The sequence below is a fragment of the Perognathus longimembris genome, chromosome 4, assembly GCF_023159225.1.
Source record: "Perognathus longimembris pacificus isolate PPM17 chromosome 4, ASM2315922v1, whole genome shotgun sequence".
Classification (NCBI taxonomy): Eukaryota; Metazoa; Chordata; class Mammalia; order Rodentia; family Heteromyidae; genus Perognathus; species Perognathus longimembris.
In genome coordinates this window covers 6,303,180-6,327,203 of record NC_063164.1, presented here as the reverse complement: position 1 = coordinate 6,327,203, position 24,024 = coordinate 6,303,180, and the positions used below count along the sequence as shown (strand labels likewise).

Below are 24,024 nucleotides of genomic sequence, written 5' to 3'. Positions count from 1 at the left end.
GAACTGTGATCCTCAGATCTCAGCCTTTTGAGTAGCTAGAATCACAGGTGTGAGCCACTGGTACCCAGCTGATTTTTTAAAAATTGTATTGTATTTTGCTCTCAGGGTCTTGAGCTGTCCATCCCTGCCGGGCTCGGCTCGCCTCCCCTGGCGCGGGGCTTCAGGCTCTGCTATGCTTTAACAGCTCCCTTTCTCACCCTCTCCCCTGGTCACCCGACCCGCAGGTAAGGCCAGGGTGGAGTGGGGGGCTCAGGAAATACCTCAGGTGCACGGGGCCGTACGAGATCGCTTTACCCCCCTCCTTACCCGTGAAGAAAGCCAGGCGTACGTGGATCTCGGAGACGCTTCAAGAGCAAATCTGATTTAATGAGGGAGGGGCTAAGGCTGATATGGTAGGAGGTGACGAGAGAAGGGGTCATCGACCAGAGAGCTGACGATAGGCTGGGAGCTTGTCATAGGACCCCCTCATGAGCTAAAATCACTTGGATAGCGCCACGCCAGGGACGAAAACCCACGAGACTGGGGGGCACATGGGCTGGCGAGAAAGTTTGGGGGCTGTTCGCAAAGCAGGTTCTTCTGGTTCCGGACCCAGAGAATTGTGGCCTGCTTCCACATTCCCCCAGGGCTGGGGGAAGGGCGGCGTCTCAGGCGCGCTTTCCAATGCCCTTCCCCCTCAAGGCCAAAGCTGAACCCCAACACATCCCAACCCAGGACTATGCAACTCTTGGCTGCCGTTTCATCTTGGGATGATGACCCTCAAGTCTTTCCTCCTCTCACCTAGTGTGGAGGTCAGGACAGGTGCATTTTCTTTTCTTTTATTATTATTTTTTTTGCCAGTGGTGGAGCTTGAACTCAAGGCCTGAGTACTGTCCCTGTCTTCTCTTGGCTCGAGGCTAGCACTCTACCTCTTGAGCCACAGCGCCACTTCCTGCTTTTTCCATATATGTGGTGCTAAAGAATAGAACACCCAGGGCTTCATGTGTATGAGGCAAGCACTACCACTAGGCCACATTCTCAGCCCTGACAGGTGCATTTTCTTTTTCTTTTTTGCCAGTCCTGGGCCTTAGACTCAGGGCCTGCGCACTGTCCCTAGCTTCTGTTTTGCTCAAGGCTAGCACTCTGCCACTTGAGCCACAGTGCCACCTCTGGCCATTTTCTATCTATGTGGTGCTGGGCAATCGAACCTAGGACTTCATGTATAGGAGGCAAGCACTCTTGCCACTAGGCCATATTCCCAGCCCAGGTGCATATTCCTACTGTTCCTTTATGTACATTGGATTATTTGTCCTTAACCTTGAGCTGTTGGTGCAGCCCTTTGGAGTCCCAGGTTTGTTCTGGGATCTCCTGTTAGCTTGTGTAATGTGGATAGATCTCACTCTCTTCCATCATGTCTGTTCTTCACAGCCCCCAAAACTGAAGTTCGAGCTTTTTTTTTTTTTTGGCCAGTCCTGGGCCTTGGACTCAGGGCCCAAGCACCATCCCTGGCTTCTTCCCGCTCAAGGCTAGCACTCTGCCACTTGAGCCACAGCGCCGCTTCTGGCCGTTTTCTGTATATGTGGTGCTGGAGAATCGAACCTAGGGCCTCGTGTATCTGAGGCAGGCACTCTTGCCACTAGGCTATATCCCCAGCCCCAGAAGTTCGAGCTTTTAAAAAAGATTCTAAAGTTAGCACCAGGCACTGGTGGCTCATGCCTGTAATCCTAACTACTCAGGAGGCTGAGATCTGAGAATCACAGAAGCCAGCCGAGTGGGAAAGTCTGTTAAGCTAGTATTTCCAGGTAATAACCAAAAAGCTGAAAGTGGAGCTGTGGCTCAAGTGGTATAGCTGCAGCCTTGAGTGAAGAAAGGTAAGAGACGAAGCCCAGGCCCTGAGTTCAAGACCTAGTACTGGCATAAAACCCCAAAACAGTCTATAGTTATCTTGTTTATTTGAGAGAGACAGGGTCTTACTGTGTATCCTAGGCTGAACTGGAACTTGTTATGTGGACCAGGCTGGCCTTGAATTCGAAATTCCTTTGCCTTATCCTTCCAGTGCTAGGATTACAGGTGTCTGCCCCCATGCCTGTCCCACTAGATCCTATAGTGACCTTTAAGGCACTAGCTGTCTTTCGTGCTCCTGAACTGTTAGGGTTACTGCTTTTACTTCATAGTTGGTCTCTGCATTTCCTCTCAGGCTACTTGAATGAGTTTATTTTTTATTTTCTTATTTGTTTATGTATTTATTTTGCCAGTCCTGAGGCTTCAATTCATGGCCTGGCATTTGTCCTTGAGCTTCTTTTTGCTAGCATTCTACTACTTGAGCCACAGTGCCATTTCCAGCCTTTTCTGTTTCTGTGGCCTGAGGACTCAAACGCAGGGCTTCATGGATGCTAGGCAAGCACTCTACCACTAAGCCACATTCCCAGCCCTTGAGTAAGTTTATTAAGAAGAATAACTTGGTGCTCCCGCTCCCGCCGCGGCCGCCCGGGAATCCTCCGGGCTCTCAGCTTCCCCTCTGGCCGGCGTGCAGAGGGAAGGAGGGAAGGAGGGAGGCCGAGATGGCCAATGAGATCGCCAAGGCTCAGGTCGCCCGGCCTGGTGGCGACACGATCTTCGGGAAGATCATCCCCGCCAAAATCATTTTCGAGGATGACCGGTGTCTTGCTTTCCATGACATTTCCCCTCAAGCACCAACCCATTTTCTGGTGATCCCCAAGAAACATATATCCCAGATTTCTGTAGCTGAAGACGATGATGAAAGTCTTCTTGGACATTTGATGATTGTTGGCAAGAAATGTGCTGCCGATCTGGGCCTAAAGAAGGGCTACCGGATGGTGGTGAATGAAGGTGCAGATGGCGGGCAGTCCGTCTACCACGTTCATCTCCACGTTCTTGGGGGTCGGCAGATGCACTGGCCTGGGTAGGCAGGCTCCAGGGTAATTTTCCTTCCCTAGATGAACATTAGGCTTGCAAGTTCCAACATGTTAAATGCCAGGTATTTTTTTCCCTATATATGGAACCACTGAAGACATTTAAAAACCCATGCCTAATGAAAGACTTTGTTGCATGGTTGTTAAAAAAAAAAAAGAAGAAGAATAACTTGCATTTTACCCAGGTCTTTTAGTTGTCTTATTGCTTTTTCAGACTGTTCTATAATGTAATCAGAAAAGGAAATTATAGACTGTAATGAGTTCTTTTCTGCAGAAATACTTACGTATCCTGCAAAGTTATTTTATTTATTTGGTCATGAGACTTGAATTTAGGGCTTAGGTGCTGTCCCTGAGCTTTATTGCTTAAGGCTATTGTTCTACCACTTTGAGTTCTACTTTTGTGTTTGTTTGTTTGTTTGTTTCTAGTGGTCATTTGGAGATGCGTATCAGGAACTTTCATGTCTGGGCTGGCTTTGAACCATGATCCTCAGATCTCAGCCTTCTGAGTTGCTAGGATTACAGGCCTGAATCACCAGCAACTAGTTTTACAATTGATTATTTTTTGGAAAACTTTTGAACAGAACTGATGTGGCAAGAACTGAGAAAAGCTTAACTAGCGAAGAGCTGAAGACACTGAAGGGATTGTGGCATGCTCTGCTCTGCAGAAGAGAGGAGGCCCCAGGGAAGGCAAGGGAGGTGAGCCCTGGGCCTGCCCAGTGCCACAGAAATCCACCATCATTGTTCATGCATTGGGTTTCAAATGCAAGTTTGAATGATGGAAAGGAGCAGCCACTCATCTGCTTTAGAATCAGTGTTCCACAGGGAAGAAAGAGAAAGAGAGCAGTTCTTTCCTGACCATTCAGCAGAGCCAGCCCTGGACTTCTAGCTCTTCCACTTCCTCTCTGGGACCATTACACATCAGACATGGGACATGTTCTCAAAGCCAAAAGCACAGAAGAAATCAGAACACTTAAGGGAAAAATGGGGGATTCATGCCCAGAGAGGTTGTATTTCAGTTCTGTCCCTGTCATTAGCTGAGTCTCTTCATAGAAGCAATTAATTTGAAAAGATGTATTTATTTATTTTTTATTGTCAAGGTTTTGTACAGGGGGGTTACAGTTACATACATAAGGTAGTACATTTCTTTTGTTTGTTTTGTTTTGTTTTTGTTTTTGTTTTGCCAGTCCTGGGGCGTAGACTCAGGGCCTAAGCACTGTCCCTGGCTTCTTTTTGCTCAAGGCCAGCACTCTGCCTCTTGAGCCACAGCGCCACTTCTGGCTTTTTCTATATATGTGGTGCTGAGGAATCGAACCCAGGGCTTTATGTATACGAGGCGAGCACTTTACCACCAGGCCATATTCCCAGCCCAAGATGCATTTATTTTATTTATTTATTTATCTATTTTTTGGCCAGTCCTGGGCCTTGGACTCAGGGCCTGAGCACTGTCCCTGGCTTCTTTTTGCTCAAGGCTAGCACTCTGCCACTTGAGCCACAGCGCCCCTTCTGGCCGTTTTCTGTATATGTGGTGCTGGGGAATCGAACCCAGGGCCTCATGTATACGAGGCAAGCTCTCTCGCCACTAGGCCATATCCCCAGCCCACCAAGATGCATTTATTGATTAAACAAAATGATAACCAATATTAGAGCACTCTAATTGGAGATCCTTAGGTCCTACATGCATTATTTTTACTTTGAGGGTGTAGGGAAAGCCACACTTGCTTGGATTGTTTGCTCAGGTGGTCTCTAATACTTGATCCATGTCTCCAACCTGACTTTTTTTTTTGGCCAGTCCTGGGGCTTGGGTTCAGGGCCTGAGCACTGTCCCTGGCTTCTTCCCGCTCAAGGCTAGCACTCTGCCACTTGAGCCACAGCGCCGCTTCTGGCCATTTTCTGTATATGTGGTGCTGGGGAATTGAACCCAGGGCCTCATGTATACGAGGCAAGCACTCTTGCCACTAGGCCATATCCCCAGCCCCAACCTGACTTTTTGCTAGTTATTTTGGAGACAGAGGCTCACAGACTTTTCTGCCTAGGCTGGCCTCGAACTGTGGTTCTCTAGACATCAGCCTCCTTGATAGGTTAGGGTTACAGACGTGAACCACTGATGCCAGCATTTTTGCTGTTTTAAAGATGTCTTGCTTTCCATGGCCAGTTTAAGCAGAGCTCTCCTGAAGTTGTTTTCTAGATGGTAGAGTAGAGAGCCCTGGGCTCTGGCACACTGTGCTGCTGCCCCAACAGAACCACAGCTCTGCCAGCTGCAACAAGGGGTATTTGGTATGTCTTGTTTCAGGAGTCAGGTGCTTGAGACCAAGATGTGGGTGGGCCGCACGCCCTAGGAATGTGCCAGAGCTGTGTCCTTCCTTCCAGTTTCTAATGGCGCCACGTGGTCCTTGCATGTGGTGAATCACTCTGCCTCTTTTCCCAGGCCATCTTGTCTGTGTCTGAATTTCTTGTTTAAGGACACAGTGGCGTTGGCCTCAGGCTCACCCCCCTCAGGTGTGACCTCCTCTGTACGGCGGTCACATCTCCAATCACCTCACATCCTGTGCTTGGGAGTTAAAAAGTCTTTTAATCTGCTCATCTGGCAGCACCATTTCCAAACGCCAGGTAATGTGAAGGACACGGCGAGGGGGGAGTGGGAGGCGTGCACAGGGATCCGCAGCTGAGAGAGGAGGGAGTGCGGGAGGACGGGCTGGAAGGGAACTGCAACTTTTAGTAGGTTATCTGCTTTTGTAGAAGTCCATAGTTCAGATGGAAGGTGGTTATATGGCAAGTAGACAGGAAGTTGTCTTGAGAAAGATTGCACTAGGCCAGGCATGGGTGCTCCCAACTGTAATCCCACTCTCAGGAGGCTAAGGCAGAAGGACCTTGAGTTCAAAGTCAGCCTGGGTTCATAGTGAAAAGAAAAAAATCATCACTTCCCTCGCTTCTTTAGTTATTTCTGTCGTGTTTTTTTTCCTTCGTTATGAACATTATTTATGATAATTTATTTTCAAGGGACAAACCAAACTAAAACTATCATAAAGCTATCATAATCCACGAGGTACTTGTGACAGGTAGCAGCACCTGTCCTTTCTTCCTGTGTAGATAAAGTCTGTGGACACAACTCCCTTTCTTTGGGGTCTGTTGGTAACTTAGCAATAACTATGTTATGTCTGCCAGTGTTGTGCATGCTTAAACCATACTGAGTTATTTTGGTATTCAGCCTAATAGAGTGACTTGCCATGCTTGTTTAAATCCATGAAATAGTCAAATCATGTACCAGTTTCTTTCTCCACGCAGTGGGCACTTGGATCTAGAAATGGGTTCATTCAGTACGTGAATTGATCCTCTGTCCTGAAACCCGTCTCCGTGTATTGCAGCCTAGCCCGCCATCTTGCTTTGTTCTCAGCGAGTGGCAGGTCTGTTTCCCTACCAGCTGGACCTGGATGAGGGTGATGTTTAGGGAGTGTTTTCATTCATTCATTCATTCATTTTTTTTTTCAGGATTCCTGGACTCCAGAGTTAAAGATGAAACTGGAAAAGTTTCTAGCTTTAATTTTTAAAGCCAGTAACACACCCAGGCTTCTAACCATCTATGTATCCTTTTGAGGCACTCAGAGCCCACCTGGTATTGGGCAGTTCACTGGTCAGGGCGGCTCCAGGCCGGGTCACTGCTCTTGTGCTTACAGCGGGAAAGATGACCCAGTGGTGGTCATGCTAAGGCTGAGAGGGGCAGTGTCTGGGCTGTGGGCTCTCAGAGATGTGGCCAGGGTCTTACTTTCATGTCACAGGCCTGGAGCTGTCTTCTTAGAAAAGAACATGGGAGAATTTTTCCCTTGCAGAGGATCAGTCAATCAGTTTGGAGACTGAGAGCCATGGTATGTGGATTTAACTTGTGGATTTAACTTGTCATTCAGGTAGAGATTCCCCCTCCACCCCCCTTTTTTTCTTTTTTAGTGCTGAGGATCAACTTCCTTTTCCCTCAAATAGAAAAAAAGATATAAAGATAAAATTTGCTCTTAGTAATAGCTGTATAGTTCTGAATATAGCGAAAAATCACTGAACTATATACATTAAAAAAAAAAATGCCAGTCCTGGGACTTGAGCTCAAGTTCTGGACACTATCTCTGAGCTTTTTAGCTTCTGACTAGCACCCTACCACTTGAACCACAGCTCCATTTCTGGCTCTTTGGTGTTTAGTTGGAGTTAAGAGTCTTACAAACTTTCCTGCTTGGCTTGGCTTTGAACTGTGATCCTCAGATCCCAGCCTCTGAGTAGCTAGGATTACAAAGCCTAAACTCCCTTCACCCAGCCAATATACCATTTTTTAAATAATTTTTAAAACATCTATAAATTGTTGTACAAGGGTTAATGTATCCATTTATGTGCCCATTGCATGTTGATCTGAGTTGCCCCTTCCCACGTCCCCTCCCCCATTGAGCCGCATATTGTTTAATTAGGAGAATCATGCAGCATGTCAATAAAGCTGTCCCCAGAAAATTAAGAGAATAGTTAAGATGTGCTTTTGGCTAAGCATCCAGACGCATGAGAGCTGAGGATTGAAGCCATGCAGCTGGCTCCAGAGGCTGCGGCCTTAACCAATGGGCCTCGCTCAGCCCCAGTGACGCTTGAGTGCAGTTGCCGTGTTGGCAGGTAGGAGTTCAAATGGGCGTATTCAGAGTATTTGGAGGCAGGGGGAGGCCTTTGGAAACGGCTATGGGGATAATGAAGACCGATGCACACAAGTGACTGAGGTGGAAAAGGAGGGACGTCACCAGCTTCTGAGGAAATCCCTGTCCTGGCTGTCACAGCAGCTGTGGGAACTGTCCTGAGCGGCCTGCCTTTAATCAAGCTGCAGGGCCTTTGCTCTGGCCACACAATGTCTTGGTATCCTGAACACCTGTTTTTCTGAACTTCTTTCTCATCCCAGAAGGAGAATGGACAAAATAACAAAGGTAAGTCACTTATGCAACTTCTGTAGGAACAACTTTGCCAATTCAGGCTTTCCACTGTGAGGAAGGACAGAGAGAATTTTTGCACTTGGCAAAGGAAGTCTTTAGTAAGTCTGTGTATCACTTGGTGCCAGTGGTTCATGGCTTTAATCCTAAAGTAGGTGAGGAGCTGAGATCTGGAGGATCCTGGTTTGAGACCAATCCATGCAGAGAAGCTAATAGCATAGCTGGGCACAGTGGCACATGCTTGTTATCCTAAGCCATGTGGAAGGCTGAGATTGGACGGATCACAGCTCTAGGCCAGCTCAGGTAGAAAAATCCATGAGATTTCATCTTAACAGAGGAAAGCTGGACATGGCGGTGCATGCTTGCCATCCCAGCAATGACTGGAGCCCAAACCAGGTGGGTGGAAGTCTAGTATACCTCAGTATACACAGGCAGGAGATGGGACCTCCCCCCCATATCAAAAACCAGTGAAGCCTGGTAATGGGGGCTCAGGCCTGTAATCTTGTCTACTTAAGGGGCTGAGATCCAGATGATTTGAAGCCAGGCTGGGCAGTAAAATCCACGAGATGCCATTTGCAAAATAACCAGCAAAAATCTGGCTGGAGGTATGGCTTAAGTGGTAAAGGGCCACTGAGCACCAAGTTCAAAACTTTAGTACCAGCAAAACCAACCCACCAACCAAACAATGAAAAATAAGCTGGAAACATGGCTCCATGGTAAGAATACCTACCCAGAAAGTGATTTCAAACCCAGATAACAGCACCACCAACAAAAAAGCCTCAGGTATTTAGTTTTGCAGTCATGTTATCTGCATATCCGGGAGGCCCACTTTTCAGGACCATCAGTGTCACCTGGCAGATAGCGGAGGCGTGGAGCAGGAGATTCTGAGTAATGGCCCTGCATGCCATGACCCTGCAGCTCAGTGTCCTGACACCGGCGGCGAAGGGTCTACCTCCATTGTATACTCAAGTAGGAATTCCACTTTGGAGGTTTGTATTAAATGTTTTTTTCATGGCCAATGGTTTTTGCCAGAACTGCCCACTGTTTCGTAAAGAGAAAAAGGAGAAAAACTAATGACCACCTACTTGTACCCTCATTTGGGGCACTTTACTTCTGCTCTGTCCTTGATACTGCATTTTGAAAACCGCTTTGATTATTCTGTTAGAAGGGATATATGGGGTGCTTCATAATTTCATTTACATTTTTTTGTTACTGAGAACTGAAGTCAGGGTCTCTAGGTTGCTGAGCAAGTGCTCTAACACTCAAGCCACACCCATGGTCCTTTGGCTTTATAGTTTGTTTTTCAGATAGGATCTCACACCAAGTTTTTCTGGGTTTGCTTCAAACTTCGATCGTCACACTGCTTCCTCCTGATAGCTGAGGTTACAGGAATGCACCACCTGCTCGTTCTTCTTGCAAAAGCAAGAAGGACTAATGGCATAGTCCTCAGTTCTTCCCAGCAGTGAAAATTTTAGTCTGTGAAGTGCCCTATTTGCCCTTTCTAAAGAACAACATCAGAAATGATTTCAGAATTGCCTGTAGTAGTTTTTTTGCACTTCTTTTTAGAAAAGTAAACTTTGTGTGTCTGTATACCAGTCCTAGGGCTCTGTCCCTGAGCTGCTTTTGCTCAAGGCTAGTGCTCTACCACTTGAGTCATAGCCCCACTTCCAGTTTTTCTGGAGGTAGTTCAGTAGAGGTAAGAGTCTCACAGACTTTCCTGCCTAGGCTGCTGGGCTGTCTTGGAAGCACAGTTCTCTGATCTCAGTCTCCTGAGTGGCTAGGATTGCAGGCATAAACCATCAGCACCCACTGGATTTTTTTTCTTTTTTAAGAATTAGTAAGTTATTTAGCTCTGCTTATCAGGGATTGATAGATGAGTAGTAGTTTAGATTTGTCACTAAAGAGAGTTGGTTTGTAATGTCAGACAAAAAGGCTTGGATATTTGTTTTTACTCTTGGTGCCCTCATGCGTTAGTCAGCTTCCCATCACCATAATGAAATACCCCCGGCAGTTAATGTGGAAAGCAAAGATGTTTATTGAGCTCCCTGTTCCGGAGGTTCCAGTCCCAGATCTGCAGTCTCAGTGCTTTGGGCCCTGTGAGGGCCTCTGGTGGTGATGTTGGGAAGCACATGGCAGAGTAAACTGTATATCATGGTCCAGGAAACAGAAGAAAGACGGCTAGATGGACAGTTTTGAGCCAGCTCCGTTTGCTCCACCCTTGAGACCAAGCTTTTAGCATATGAATCTTTGGGGCCCATCATCCTAACCATGCTGCAGACAGGTGTGGATTTGCCCTCTTCTGTGACCAGTGGTTCAGCCACAGTGTCCAGGGCTGCTGTGCAGAGAACCCGCAACCTTCTAGTTGCTCCCTCCCCGGCCTGGCTGGAGTGGTTTCCTGCATCAACTAAATTGACCACGGAACCTCCTCCCACCCTGGATTCTTACCTTGCCCAGTACACCTTTCATTTTCTTTAAAATGAAGAAGTGCCTTGAAGACAGGGATTGTCCCAGACAACTTCAGTGCCAAATCAGAGGCAGACACAGACCTGGTTCCTGTGAGCTGAAAGTAGAAAGAAATAGCGATATCGTGTCTTAGCCATAGAAGATCTAAACAGAATTGTCTGTGGCTCCACCAAGGGAGGCAACCTTGTTAGGAAAGCCAGTGATGATGCAGCTGACCTAAGCCTGGGAAAAGGTTGTCCAGTGACTACAGGGCACTCTGTAAGTACATGCCGTATACTCAGAAGGGAAGAATTCAAACCTGGAGTGCCAAGTTCATTGTTACCACAGACTGCTTTGTGGTCTGTATGGAGCTTTGGGGATCTGCTGTTGTTGCATGGGTTTGCTGCTGCTGCTGCTCTTCTCACCCAGGGCTCTCGTGTAACCATCCCAGAAATGCTGCAGCAGCTGCACCAGCATCTGGTGGAAGCCGAGCGCCGGTCCATGACGTACCTGAAGCGGTACAATAAGATTCAGGCTGACTACCACAACCTCATCGGAGTCACAGCCGAGCTGGTGGACTCACTAGAAGCCACAGTTAGTGGCAAGATGGTAAGGAGCACCCCACTTGTTTATGTTTCTGTTGGAAGAAAGAAGTGCCAGGGGATGTCTGGCACTGCCCCACATTTCACAAAGCCAGTGTGCACAGAACGCCATATTGACTGACAGCTCGTGACCTCACTGTGCTGCTTGTAGCACTTTATCCACGGTCCTAACTCATCATCTACCATATGTGTGTCTTGTCTGCTTCACTGCCAGCTGGGAAATTATCTGGCAACAGGAATAAACATTTCATATCTGGGCGGCTCACACCTGTAATCCCAGCTACTCAGGAGACTAAGATCTGAAGATTGTAGTTCGAAGCCAACCCTGGCAGGAAAGCTTGTGAGATTCTTATCTCCATTCGACCAGCAAAAGGACAGAAGTGGAGGTGTGGTTTAAGTGGTAGAGTGACAGCCTTGAGCAAAAAACGCCAAATGAGAGTAAAAGGCCCAAATGAGAGTATTAAGCCCCATTACTGGCCCCCCCAAGAGAAAACAAGTTGTGGTGAACATTTCTGTATGTCACATACCTGTGAACGTACACCAGAAGTCAGGTTTGGACACCCAACATTTTGGTAAATGTTACCAAATTATTTTCCTAAACATCTTAATGTGTATCAGAGTGCCCATTTTCTCTACACAGCTAGCAACACTGGCCAGACTTTGAAGCTGGGCATGAGGGTGCACATGTGTAAACTCAGCGCTTGGAGAGGTGAGGCTGGAGACTTTGTGCTAGAGAGAGGACAGGAGGCATAAAGGAGAACGCCACGATGGATGGCCTTGATGGAGACACTCATCAAGCGCCTGACAGTGTTGATGTGACGGCTCTCATTTATTTGACAACATTTACAGCTGCCCCTTAGGTAATAGGCGTACTTGTGGTTTCATTCCCCCTCACTGTGACCCAGGCAGGTGGACAGCCAGGATCTCAGCAGGTCAGGAATGCAAGTGGCAAAAGTTTTGCCAGGACCCCTTTAGACCTTCAGATTTGAAGCCTGAGGTGCTTGGCTCTGTTCATCGTGCGATGGCCATCCGTGGACTTTATTTATTCCTCCACTTACAGAAGTGGTTTAAAATGTGTTACTCTCCTGACAGCACAGGTGTCCTCAAGTGGAGAGTGTTGTCTGAGGTACGATGATGGCCTGTGAGCACCCCTCTAGTAGGTTACAGATTTTCCCTGTCAGGTCAGTGTATTAATTCCTTGCCTGAGCTTCGAGGCCAAAGTCGAATGATGTCCAGCTCAGTCACCACCTGACCCCCCCATGCAGCAGGGCAGAGGCGCCAGCGGGCCTCAGAGCTAGCTCAGGAGCAGGTGCGCATGCCTCACCGCATGTCCTCCTTCTTCCTGCAGATCACTCCTGAGTACCTGCAGAGTGTCTGTGTCCGCCTCTTCAGCAACCAGATGCGGCAGAGCCTGGCACACAGCGTGGACTTCACCAGGCCTGGGACAGTAAGGCTCTGCTTGAACGGGGGGTGGGGGGGGCGGGGGGCAGGGTCTGTCCCCCCAAGTTTAATGTGCATAGCACTAAGGAAAGGGAAATTGCAAGAGAAAAATCACACTTGCGGCTGTTCTTCAGCTGGGCCTGGAGGTCTAGGAAATTAAGGGAGAGCAGGCTGTGTCAGGAGGGGCGCTGAGGACGGCCTCTTGGGGCGGTGGGGGTGTATGGCTGTGTGAGCTGCCAGGGACGGCCTGGGAAGCAGAAAGACAGAAGGAAGCCCTATTCTGGTGAGGGTGTGGCCTAAGATAGCCACTCTGACTTGTTTGGTCAGTTTGGTTTTTTTCCTTAACTTGAAATATTGGCAAACTCAGAAAAGTTACTAAAATAGCATGAGACACTGGTATTCCCTTCTTCCCTTTACTCAGACTCATAAACAGATACTTTTTAATGGGTACAAAAATTACATTTATACATATGGCTATCGTGTATTTCTTTGTCTATTTTTGCTCACCCTGGGGTTTGGATTCTGGGCCTAGACATTGTCCCTGGGCTTCTTTTACTTAAGGCCAGTGCTCTACTATTTGAGCCACAGCACCACTTCTGGCTTTCTTGAGTAGTTTGTTGGAGACTTTCCTGCCTGGGCTGGCTTCAGACTTCATTTCTCATATCTCAGCCTCCTGGGTAGCTAGGATTTCAGGCATGAGCCACTGGCCCCTGGCATGTATTTTTTTCTGATTAATAAGCATTTTCTCTGCAAGCTGTCAGTGGTTCTTGTCTACAATCCTGACACTTTAGAAGGCTGAGATCTGGAGGATTTCTATTTGAGCCTAGCTTGGGCAAAAAAGTTTGCTATCTCCCCAAATAACCAGCACAAAAGCAGGCCTGGAAGCATGGCTCAGATAGTAAAGTGCTTGCCTAGCAAGCTTGAACTCAAAGGAGTATTCTCTCATAAAGCATGTAATTAATTATCTGTGTTAGTAAATGTCACTTTGTGTCTTATCTAATCTCCTATCCATTTTCTGTCATTTGAACCACTAACTCCGGTTAGTACTTCCTGGTTCAGTGGCCTGGGGTTTGGTGCCACACTGAGAATCAGGGCTCATTTATTTATTTATTTATCAATCTATTTAAACTTTAATTTTTGCATTTGTGGTAATTTATGAATGCAAAATACTTTTTCTTAGAATGACATAAAGGTACATTTCATCTGGCTGCATAGTGTACCAATATAAAATATCCTAGTATCCTTTCAAAGTGCCAAGCAGTCACATACATGTATAGTAATGTCAAAATACATTTACATTCTTAAAAGTTTTTCAGTCTCACTAAAATATATATATATTTTTTAAAACTACAGAAAAATTAGTGCTTTCTTTAGCTTAATTGTGTGAATATCCCACCTTCTAATTTTTTTAGTGATTGACTTCAATTAAAAAATTTCTGGGGGCTGGGGATATGGCCTAGTGGCAAGAGAGCCTGCCTCATATACATGAGGCCCTGGGTTCGATTCCCCAGCACCACATATACAGAAAACGGCCGGAAGTGGCGATGTGGCTCAAGTGGCAGAGTGCTAGCCTTGAGCAAAAGGAAGCCAGGGACAGTGCTCAGGCCTTGAGTCCAAGGCCCAGGACTGGCCAAAAAAAAAAAAAATTTCTGTACATTGTGTAGTTACAAAATGCTGTCGGTTTTTAATGTTAAAAGTCCACATTAGAGGGGCTGGAGATATGGCATAATGGCAAGAGTGCCTGCCTCATATACATGAGGCCCTGGGTTCGATTCCCCAGCACCACATATACAGAAAACGGCCAGAAGTGGCGCTGTGGCTTAAGTGGCAGAGTGCTAGCCTTGAGCAAAAAGAAGCCAGGGACAGTGCTCAGACCCTGAGTCCAAGGTCCAGGACTGGTCCAAAAAAAAAAAGTCCACTTTAGACATTGCCTTGTATGCATATTTCAGAACCTGCAAGGTGAACAGACTGTACCTCAAAAGTATTTACTTAGTGTTTCATTTTAATTTGTATTAACACTGTTTAAATTAAAGCCAGATAATTACACTAAATTCCTTATTTATTATCTTTTCCAAGGAAATTAGCTGGCATTTAAAAATAACTTTAAACAACATATATTTTTATAAATTTGTCTCCCAAAGGATCTTAGATAATAATTTAGAAGGCAATATTTAGAAGGCAATTTTAATTGTTCTCGGAGCAGAGTAAAAACATGCCAATACAACCTAGAAAGATCAGGGCTCCTTTAATCTTGAGTGTTGCCCTAGTCTTCTCTTGACTTCCCTGACACTGTCATTTTGGACGAATATAATTTTTTTTTTTTTTTTTGCCAGTCCTGGGGTTTAACTCAGGGTCTGAGCACTGTCCCTGGCTTCATTTTGCTTGAGGCTAGCACTCTACCACTTGAGCCACAGCGCCACTTCTGGCTTTTTCTGTATATGTGGTGCTGAAGAATCGAACCCAGGGCCTCATGTATACGAGGCAAGCACTCTACCACTAGGCCATATTCCCAGCACCTCGAATATAATTTTTTAAAAACTATATTCCTTACGCCATTCCCTAGGGGCTGGTGGCACTGACCTCTGTGTGCCCTGGACAGCCAGCTGCCAGACAGGTGTGGGACAGTGTTTACCAGAAACGATGACTTCCCAGTGGCTACTCCCTTCTGTCCTTTCTGGACTTCATTAATTCCTCTTCTACTTCATGGTTTTCAAGTTTGTTGTAGAGCCCCATTAACCTTACACCCACAGGTGTCCTTTGTCTTCCATATTTTCTCTGTGTGTTGGAGGTTAAGGGACAGTTTCAAGGAGCCAGGGGTGCATTGCAGCCAAGGTTTTGTTCCATAGGCATTACTAGGATCATGGTCATGAGACTAGTCCAGCCATCCTTGCCTTTTTGCTGGCATTGAGATGCAGATTGTCTAAGCATTAGAAATAAAAACTTCAGCCAGCCAAAGCCATTGCTTTGCTTTTTTGTACTAGACTTGGGTCTAAACCCAAGGTTTGGGCACTGTCCTTGGCTTCTTTTGCTCAAGGCCAGCACTCTACCACTTGAGCCACAGCTCCACTTCTGGCTTTTTTTGAGTAGTTTATTGGAGATAAGAGTCTCACGGACTTTCCTGCCTGGGCTGGTCTTTTAACTGTGATCCTCAGCCTCTTTGAGTAACAAGGATTACAGGCATGAGCCACCAGCACCCAGCTTCCACAGCCATTTTCTTTCTACTGAGTCAGTGCCCAGGACTAGGCAGTAAAAGCTGCAAGTATTCTCTTATAATTGGTAGTGGACTTTTCTAGAAGCTGAGAAGGGGAGGAGCTGTCATGGTTAAAGTATAAGGCAGTAATGTTGCCAATCAAGCATGCCTAAAGCAGGTTTTCTACTCTTTTTTTTTAAACATTTTTAAATGTGTACTTTAATAAGTATGAAATACATAAACAAGTTGGTAAGCTTGTGGAGGAGCTGACCAAGTTACATAAATTAGGAGATAGAAGTATCCATCTATATTTTCTATATTTCATTCTCTCAGGATATTTATTAAGGTTGTTTAAATACAATTTGTATTTGTCATTTTGGAAGTTTTTTATTGTAAAGATAATTCTTTGATGTTAAGCAGCAGCCTCAATGATTATTCTGGCCCTCCACGCTGGATAAATTCCATTTCTTTCTGAGATATGAGTTTCCTTCTGTATTTCTGAGGTAATGTTTTTAATATTGCTGCCATGTCTGGTGGACCTTGGTGTATCGCGTCTGGTGATTTACTTCCCTTAGCATGCTGGGAGATCAAGGAAGAGTGAGGGGGGAGCCCTGCCGACCTCAAAGCTTCCGATGCACTAAGTTTAGGATTGTCTCTTCTGTTAGGGAATCTTATTAATGGAGCATGTGGCTTGACTACCTGGACGACCCTGCTGGCGGACGCCATCTTGCTGCCCATCCTGACCCCAGGCCGGCGGGGCTGCTTCTGGGCCCGAGCGAGCCGAGCTGCGGCACTCGGGCCTACTCTTTTTTTTAATCTGTTGTGGGGCTTGAACTCAGGGTCTGGGCGCTGTCCCTCTTTGTGCGCAAAGCTAGCCCTCTACCACTTGAGCCACAGTGTCACTTCAGATTTTTGAGTGGTTAACTCGAGATAAGAGTCTCATGGGGACTTTTCTACCCGGGCTGGGAGATGCTCAGGTTTCAGCCTCCTGAGTCGCTGGAATTACAGGCGTGAGCCACTGACGCCCAGTAGGTTCTCTACTCTAAACTAGAATTCCTGAAGCAAGCCCACCAGGCCTGGACCACTGCCACCACCACTGTGCCATGCATCACCTTTCCTCCAGAAACACTAGCAGAGGGAAGGAGGCACTCCCTATCCTTCCTTGTTTCCTGTGCCCTGGTGGAGCTGTTAGCAAGGGCTGCCAGCCTTATCAGAGCTGGTGGCCAGCCAGGGGCTGCCAGAAGGATTAGTCCTGCCGGGATTCAGGATTTCTGAGGGGAAGATCCTCCCAGGTGACCCCACATGGCCCTGGCCTTAACCCCAGGTTTACCCTTCCCTGTCTCTGACTTCTCAGGTTCTCAAACTGGGATCTAGAGAAATCAGACTGTTATCAGCAAGCAAGTGGGAAGTCAAGGCTTTCCTGTAGCACAGGAGATAAAGAAAGCAAGCAATTTTCTAAGATTACAGAAGTGCAGCTTGTCACACAATGACATTTCAATTGGGCCAACGACAGACTGCAAATGAGATTCTATTACCTAGTGACGCCAGAGCTGGAGTCTGTGGTAGTCGTGGATAACGCCTTTCTTGGACCTTTGCCATTTATTATGCAGCACGTAACCTAAATCATGCACTGCACATTTGTGGAGAGTCTGGTGTACCCTGTCCCTGGGTGACTACCCGGGACAGGCTTCCCATGCTCCACGCGTGGCAGAGAGGCTCCCCCGTCTCCATATATTGAGAGTCACTTTCCCAGGGGCTGGGCCTAGGCTACACACATCTGTTCCCTGAAACAGTGGCGGCCGTTTCAGGTCCCTCACTAAAGGACTGCTCACCCCAGGGCATGGAGCACCCCAGTCACAACGTTCTTTCACCTGCCACTTGTAAGGTTGGCCAGAAAGGAAACCGCCACATGGTTCAGGCAGAGGAGTTTATTGGGGGGAGAGCAAACTGTCAGCCCACACAAGATGGAGGCATGGGAGACAGAGGAGAAGGAAGAAGAGAAAGAGAGAGAAAAAGAAAGAGTGAGGACCATGTTGAGCCCGATTATATCGGAAAAGGTGGGAGATCGGGCCAGGTGGATTGGATGTGACCTCAGAGAAGGAGATAACTGCCTCCAGGTGTGCCTGTTAACCTAGGTAACTCAGGTACTGGGCACAGCAGGTGGAGGGCATCTGCATGGAGCCCTCTCGGGTGGACCTTACACTACTGAGCCCTCTGGGCAGCCTAACACTTGTGTCCTTAGCAAATGGCATGTCATCCTGTTAGCACCAGCAGCTGTCTTGGGTTTCACATGGCCCATTTGTTGGTGGTACTGGGGTTTGTTTTGTTTTTTGCCAGTCCTGGGCCTTGGACTCAGGGCCTGAGCACTGTCCCTGGCTTCTTTTTGCTCAAGGCTAGCACGCTGCCACTTGAGCCACAGTGCCACTTCTGGCCTTTCCTACATATGTGGTGCTCAGGAATCGAACCCAGGGCTTCATGTATATGAGGTAAGCACTCTTGCCACTAGGCCATACTCCCAGCCCTGGGACTGGGGTTTGAACTCAGTCTCACACTTGTTAGGCAGGCATTCCATCCTTTGAGCCACTTCCCAGCCCTTTTTGTTTAGGTATTTTTTCCAGTAAGAACTTACAGCTATGTTCTGGGCAGCCTGGACCGTGGGCCTCTTGCTTACGCCAATTGCGTAGCTAAGGTGACAGGCATCAGTCACCACACTGGGTGATTGACTGAGATGCAGTCTTGCTTTTGGTCTAGACTAGCCTCCAACCCCAAACACAGTTTTCCTGAGCTCTGCCTTCTAAGTAGCTGGGCTTAGTGGTAGATAGCCTTACTAGTTTAATCTTCATAACAATTAGTGTCTCTGTGCAGATGAGGAAACTGAGGCTCAGAGCTCTTTGGCCACATCCTTCTCCCCCCCCCCACTCCCGCCGTGCACACTGCCTGCCCCCTTCCCCCCCCCCCCCCCCGTTCTCATGGCTTTGTTACCTGTTTATTGCCAGCGCCCAGAGGAGGCCTGGCAGACAGAGGACAATCGGGAAGCGCTGGCCTGAATGAATGGCCACAACCCTGTGCCGCCCTCACCTCTTGCCTGTTTTCACTTGATTGGCTATGAAGTCTCATTAATGTTTGTCTGACTCATGAGAGGGCCACTGTTCTTGGAAAAAGGGAAGTGTTGAAGATGAATTAGCAATGTTAGTAATTCCTGAAACATTTCTATGTGCTGTGTGTATTATGCTAATATTTCTGTGTAGCTTGATTTGCCCCCGTTGGCTTGGTGGCTTACCTTCTTGGTCTCTTAGTGTGTGAAATGTGTCCTTTAGATGGTATGATGAGCTTACTTTCCGAATGGCAGAAATAGTTTAGTTTATTTGGAGCAAGTCAGGGCTAAAGACGAGCATGGTTGTGAGCCATGGGCCTGATGTGTTTGAGGTGGGAATCTGTGGGCTGGGAGCCTGGCAGAGGGAAGCAAGCAGAAACGGCCTGTGCTCGGGAATGACACTGGGTGACATTGTTGAATGTCTTCAGGCACCCGAGTGTTGATTGAGTGCCTCTCTGTACCCAGTGCCGGGGACACCAAGCGCCATTTTCGAGTGCCTCCTGGTAGAGGCACCCCTCTGCGCAGCCGCAGCAGTGAGTGGCATTTGACTGAGCCTTGTTCTCTTTCTCTCCTCTACTTAGATTTCCTGCCAAGAGTTATCGCGAGCCATTTCCAAACATATCATTTCACCAGGAAATAATTCAATATACATCTCCTCACAGATAAAGGTTTCTGAAACCAACAAACCCCACAAACACAATGCCAAATACAATAATAATACTAATCCTTAGTATCATTCCTCACCTGTCCAGCCCACACTCAGGTTTCCGTATGTCTCAAAATAGCACTTTACAGTTAGCTTTTTTGAGTTGGTCCGAGTAAGCCCCATACTTGAACTACATTTGGTTGTTTTTTTCTCAAATCTAGTGCATGTTTAATACAGCAAAAGGAAAAATACGTTGCATACATAGATGCCTGACCCACATCAGAACATCAGAAATGTCCACAAGGCAGGAATAACCTGGCCCAGAGAAGACTAAAAGAGATGGGTGGAAGGGGGTTGTTTGTTTTCTCTTTCTGACTTGGTACAAAGTGCATGTATTATTTTTATACCTAAAGAGAAGTGTGAATAAAGAAGAAACAAGGAGCAGGTAGCAGTTCATGTTGCATTTCTCCATGGTGTCTGATTAGCTTTCAGGTTCTGTGGGAGTCTGGGGTGGGATGAAGGGACCTGTGGTGTTGCATGGAGTTTGGCTTAAAAATGAAGCCTTAAAAAACCGAGGCCCGGTGGCTCGTGACAGGCATCATCACCAGGGCCTGCCTAGCTTTTCAATCGTACATGACTTTGGGTGGATACCCAAACCTAGTGCATCAAAAATGAATTTTATGCTTAATGCATTCCTATTAGTGACTAATACAATCTGTTTTCTCCTCTCAGGCCTCAACCATGTTACGAGCCTCCTTGGCCCCCGTGTAAGTAATCACTCTTTGGATTTTTTTTTTCGGTCGGTTGTGGGGCTTGAACTCTGGGCCTGGGTGCTGTCCCTGAGCTCTTCAGCTCAAGGCTAGGGTTCTGTCACTTTAGCCACAGCTCCACTTCTGGTTTTCTGGTTATTAATTGGAGATAAGAGTCTCACAAACTTTCCGGCTTGGGCTGGCTTTGAACCACAGTCCTCAGATCTCAGCCTCCTGAGTAGCTAGGATTACAGGCATGAATCATCGGCGCCCGGCTTTTTTTTTCCTTTGTCTTTGGAGTTTTTAGTAACAAGAATAGGTAGATGTAAAACTGGAATATAAATACCCAGCTACTTGTAGATGTGGAAGGAAATACCAGTGCTTACAAGTAAAGCTGTTAAACTAGATTCTTTTTTAACATTAATTGTTTCTTTTGGGTAATGTAGCATCAAGTGAGAAAACCTGTTCATATGGTAGTGTGTGGAAATGGCTTTAACCCCCATCACAGTGCAGTGTGCAGAGTGTTACAGGGTCTTGAGTGTTCTCTGCTGGCTCACACTGTGCCCTGGGCCTGAGCCGTATCAACTAGACTGTCACCGGGGGTGTCTAACATATGCATCTGATAAGTGTGTTGCGGGGAGAGACTGGCAGAAAGAGGCCTTGGACTTGAGGACTGGGATAGGTTCTGGGGAACTTTGGAACCAGCTTTCGGGGGAGGGACTGGAAGATGATTCCCCTGCCTCAGTCTGACACTCCCTCTGCATTGCTCCCTCCTGCCACTTGGTGGCAGCATAACATGCTGTCCAGCACAGTCTGTTGGTGAAAATTGCTTCTCCGCCCCTGGCTGGTGACCTTGAACCCTTATATAACTTCTCTGAGCCCCAGCTTCCTGTCTGGTAAAATGAGAAGAGCAGTAATTCCACTATAAGGTTATGAGAATTCCAGTGGGTCTGTGTGTGAGGCACATAGCATGGTGCCAGGATGATCAAGAACACTCTAGAAGTTTGATGATGCTGTCTCAGTGACTTAAGCAGGCTCTGCTTAGTTGGAGTCATTGTCATCATCGTTGTTGTCTTCCTCCTCCTCCTCCTTCTCCTCGTCCTCCTCTTCTTCCTTGTTCTCCTCCTCCTCCTTCTTTTTAGTGGGTTATGGGGCTTGAAGTCAGGACCTGGGCATTGTCTCTGAGCTTTTTCTCTCAAGGCTAATGCTCTACTATTGGAGCCACAGCACCACTTCCAATTTTCTAGTGGTTAATTGGAGATAAGAGTCTCACAGACTTTAATGCCCAGGCTGGCTTTGAACCATGATCCTTAGATCCCACCTCCTGAGTGGCTAGGATTATAGTGTGAACCACTAGTACCTGGCTGTTCTTACTCTTCTTGAAGTATTTATTCCTCAGTCTTAGTATTTCATGGCCTTTGCATTTTAAAAAATAATTATTTATTGTCAAAGTGATGTACAGAGGGATTACAGTTTCATACGTAAGGCCATGGTACATTTCTTGTACTATTTGTTACCTCCTCCATCATTCCCCCGGCCTTTGCATTTTTGAAGAACCATGGCCAGCGGTTGAATATTGAAGTTGCATAAGTAGCTCTGTTAACTTTTTACTCAAAATGGTATTTTCTTCCAGGAGCAAAAATAGCTCAGGCACAGCACTAAGGCCCTGAGTTCAAGCCCTTAGCACATATACAGAAAAAAAATCTTCCTGGGGGAAAAATTACATGGAAGCAACAAGCATGCCTGTGTCTTTGGGCTTCTGCTGAGGGAGCAAAAGAAGGTGCTGTCCTCAAGTGTGTACTGAAAGCTCATCTGCTGCCTTCTTCTCTGGTCCTTTCTTTTGCACCCTCTGTGAGAATCTCACTGTGTCGAATGGAAACAAGTTTGGTGACACACAACTGTAATCCCAGCATTAGGAAAGCTGAGGCAGGAGGATTGAGAGTTCAAGGCCAGCCTATGCTACAAACTAAAAAAAATTAAAATATAATCTTATTGTGTTCTACCCTTCAAATTAAATAAAACCCACCGGATACCAGTAGGTCATGCCTGTAATCCTAGCTACTCAGGAGGCTGAGATCTGAGGATTGAGGATCGAAGCCAAGCTGGGCAAGATCTCTAATAAACTACCAGAAAAAGCCAGAAATGGAGCTGTGGCTCAAGTGGTAGAGCACTAGCCTTGAGCTAAACAGAAGCTCAGGCCCTATGTTTAAGCACCAGGTTTGGCAAAAAAAAAAAAAAAAAAAAAAAAAATTCCCTATGTCTGTAATCTTTCCACTAGACTGTTCACAATTCACCATTGAATATTGTTCAGTGGCCTTTTTTCCTTGCTACTGGAAGGATTTTTGTTTTGCTTTGTTTTTTGGCTCGGGATTTTAGTTTTGGGCTTTGCAATCATCCCAGACTTACAGGAAGCTGAGTCCCACCACTTCCCCAGTGAGGACATCTGACACAATAGAGCACAGATGGTAGCGAGACCCGAGACCTCCCCCTGTCCACGCACACCAAGTTCCACTTATTCAGCAAGGCAGAAAAAAGAAAGTGAAGACCCTTGTTTTAGGAGTCTCAGATGACCCCCATTTTTTTCTGGCCAACCAAAGGCAGGTGTTGTGTTGGGCCGAGCTCAGTCAATCTCTAATTGGAGATGTTTCCATTGAGATGTGGCTTCTCTGGGCGCTTCCACTTTTCATGGGGAAGCTCTGTGGGTTGCCCCTCCCCCTTCCCACAGGTGTGTGTCCCCCAGGCTGCTCCCAGAGCATGCTCGCCGGCTCCCAGAGCATGCTCGCCGGCTCCCTGAGGCCTGTGTCTGGTGATGGGCTTTGCTCCAGTGCCTTCTTGCTCCTTCTAGGAGCCCAGGCCTAGGATGAACTCAGTGGTTTCTAAGCCTGTCTGGCAGAGTCCTTTTTTTTTCTTTTCTGGTCAGTCATGAAGCTTGAACTCTTGACCTGGGTGCTGTCCCTGAGCCCTTTTTGCTCAGGACTAGCCCGCTACCACTTTGAGCCATAGCCCCACTGGTATTTTTAGTGCTTAACTGTAGATGAGAGTCTCATGGGGACTTTCCTGCCCCCGCTGGCTTTGAATCATGAGCCTTGGATCTCAGCCTCCTGAGTAGTTAGGATTGCAGGCATGAGCCGCCAGTGCCTGGCCCAGGGAAAGTCTTGTTTTAGACAGAAAGTAATAGAAAACCTCAATCAATCCAGAGCAGGCTGAGCAGAGCTGGCTGGGGTGGGGTAGGTGGGTGGAGACCCCTGGTGACGGGCTGCATCTTAACATTGTCCTGACTCAGGCCATGTCATGATCGTCCTCTTTGCCCTTTTCTTTCTCTTTGAACTTGCCATGCGGAGTAGGAAACTGAAAGATGTTCCATTACTGCCCTCCCTGGACTATGAGAAACTGAAGAAGGATTTGATCTGGGGGAGTGACCGGCTAAAAGCCTTCTTGTTGCAGGCTCTGCGCTGGGTAGGTACCTTCCCTTGAATCTGGCTCCTTGCTTGTTTTCTTGTAACCTCCTTCTTAAAATCTTCCTTCTGCTGCCTACCGCTACCAAGAACTGAAGTGAAAAGCAGCTCCTGAACATAGCCTTGCGTCTTCCTGAAGAGCCCCGTGTGGACCGTGCTGGTCATTGTGGCTGTCCCACGGTCCTGCGACCTCAGCAGTAGTCTCCAGGCCCCGGAGCAGCCCTGCTATTGGTGCTTCCCTGAGGGGCAGCCACACTCGGCCCAGGGGTCCAGGCATCTGTGTGTGCAGCTGGCCCTGGGCTCGCCACAGGGACCCCAGCATGCAGGTGTTGTCCGGTGCTCCCACCGCCGTTTCTAGAGCAATGGACCCTCGAATGGCGCTTCCGTCCCATGCCCATGCCCACAGCGCGGCTTCCAGCACTGTCCAGGGATGCTCAAAGATGACTGAGGACTCCAAAGAGCTTTGCTTGTGTGAATTTTATCCAACAGTGCTTTCTTTATTTGAAATTAAAACTGAGGAGACTTAAATGTTTATGTACCCCCCCCCTTTTTTTGTC

At 47.2% G+C, this 24,024-nt stretch overlaps 3 protein-coding genes across 3 annotated transcripts in view; 2 read left to right on the top strand and 1 right to left on the bottom strand.

Annotated features, from left to right (window-relative positions):
• Window positions 1–24,024, top strand: part of Armc9 (armadillo repeat containing 9) — an 87,857-nt gene that overhangs the window by 9,342 nt on the left and 54,491 nt on the right. The window contains exons 6-11 of the mRNA XM_048344540.1: window positions 6,396–6,488; window positions 7,822–7,846; window positions 10,743–10,900; window positions 12,242–12,340; window positions 19,996–20,030; window positions 23,357–23,468. Of these exons, the coding sequence (XP_048200497.1) occupies window positions 6,396–6,488; window positions 7,822–7,846; window positions 10,743–10,900; window positions 12,242–12,340; window positions 19,996–20,030; window positions 23,357–23,468 (522 nt within the window). The remainder of the gene's footprint in view (window positions 1–6,395; window positions 6,489–7,821; window positions 7,847–10,742; window positions 10,901–12,241; window positions 12,341–19,995; window positions 20,031–23,356; window positions 23,469–24,024) is intronic.
• LOC125350207 (adenosine 5'-monophosphoramidase HINT1-like) lies at window positions 2,538–3,051 on the top strand. Its single transcript, XM_048344541.1, has one exon. It carries the CDS (start codon window positions 2,538–2,540, stop codon window positions 2,901–2,903), a length of 366 nt encoding a protein of 121 aa, XP_048200498.1. The 3' UTR covers window positions 2,904–3,051.
• On the bottom strand, window positions 15,941–16,295 carry LOC125350208 (alpha-ketoglutarate dehydrogenase component 4-like). The gene has a single exon (XM_048344542.1). It carries the CDS (start codon window positions 16,259–16,261, stop codon window positions 15,956–15,958), a length of 306 nt encoding a protein of 101 aa, XP_048200499.1. The 5' UTR covers window positions 16,262–16,295; the 3' UTR covers window positions 15,941–15,955.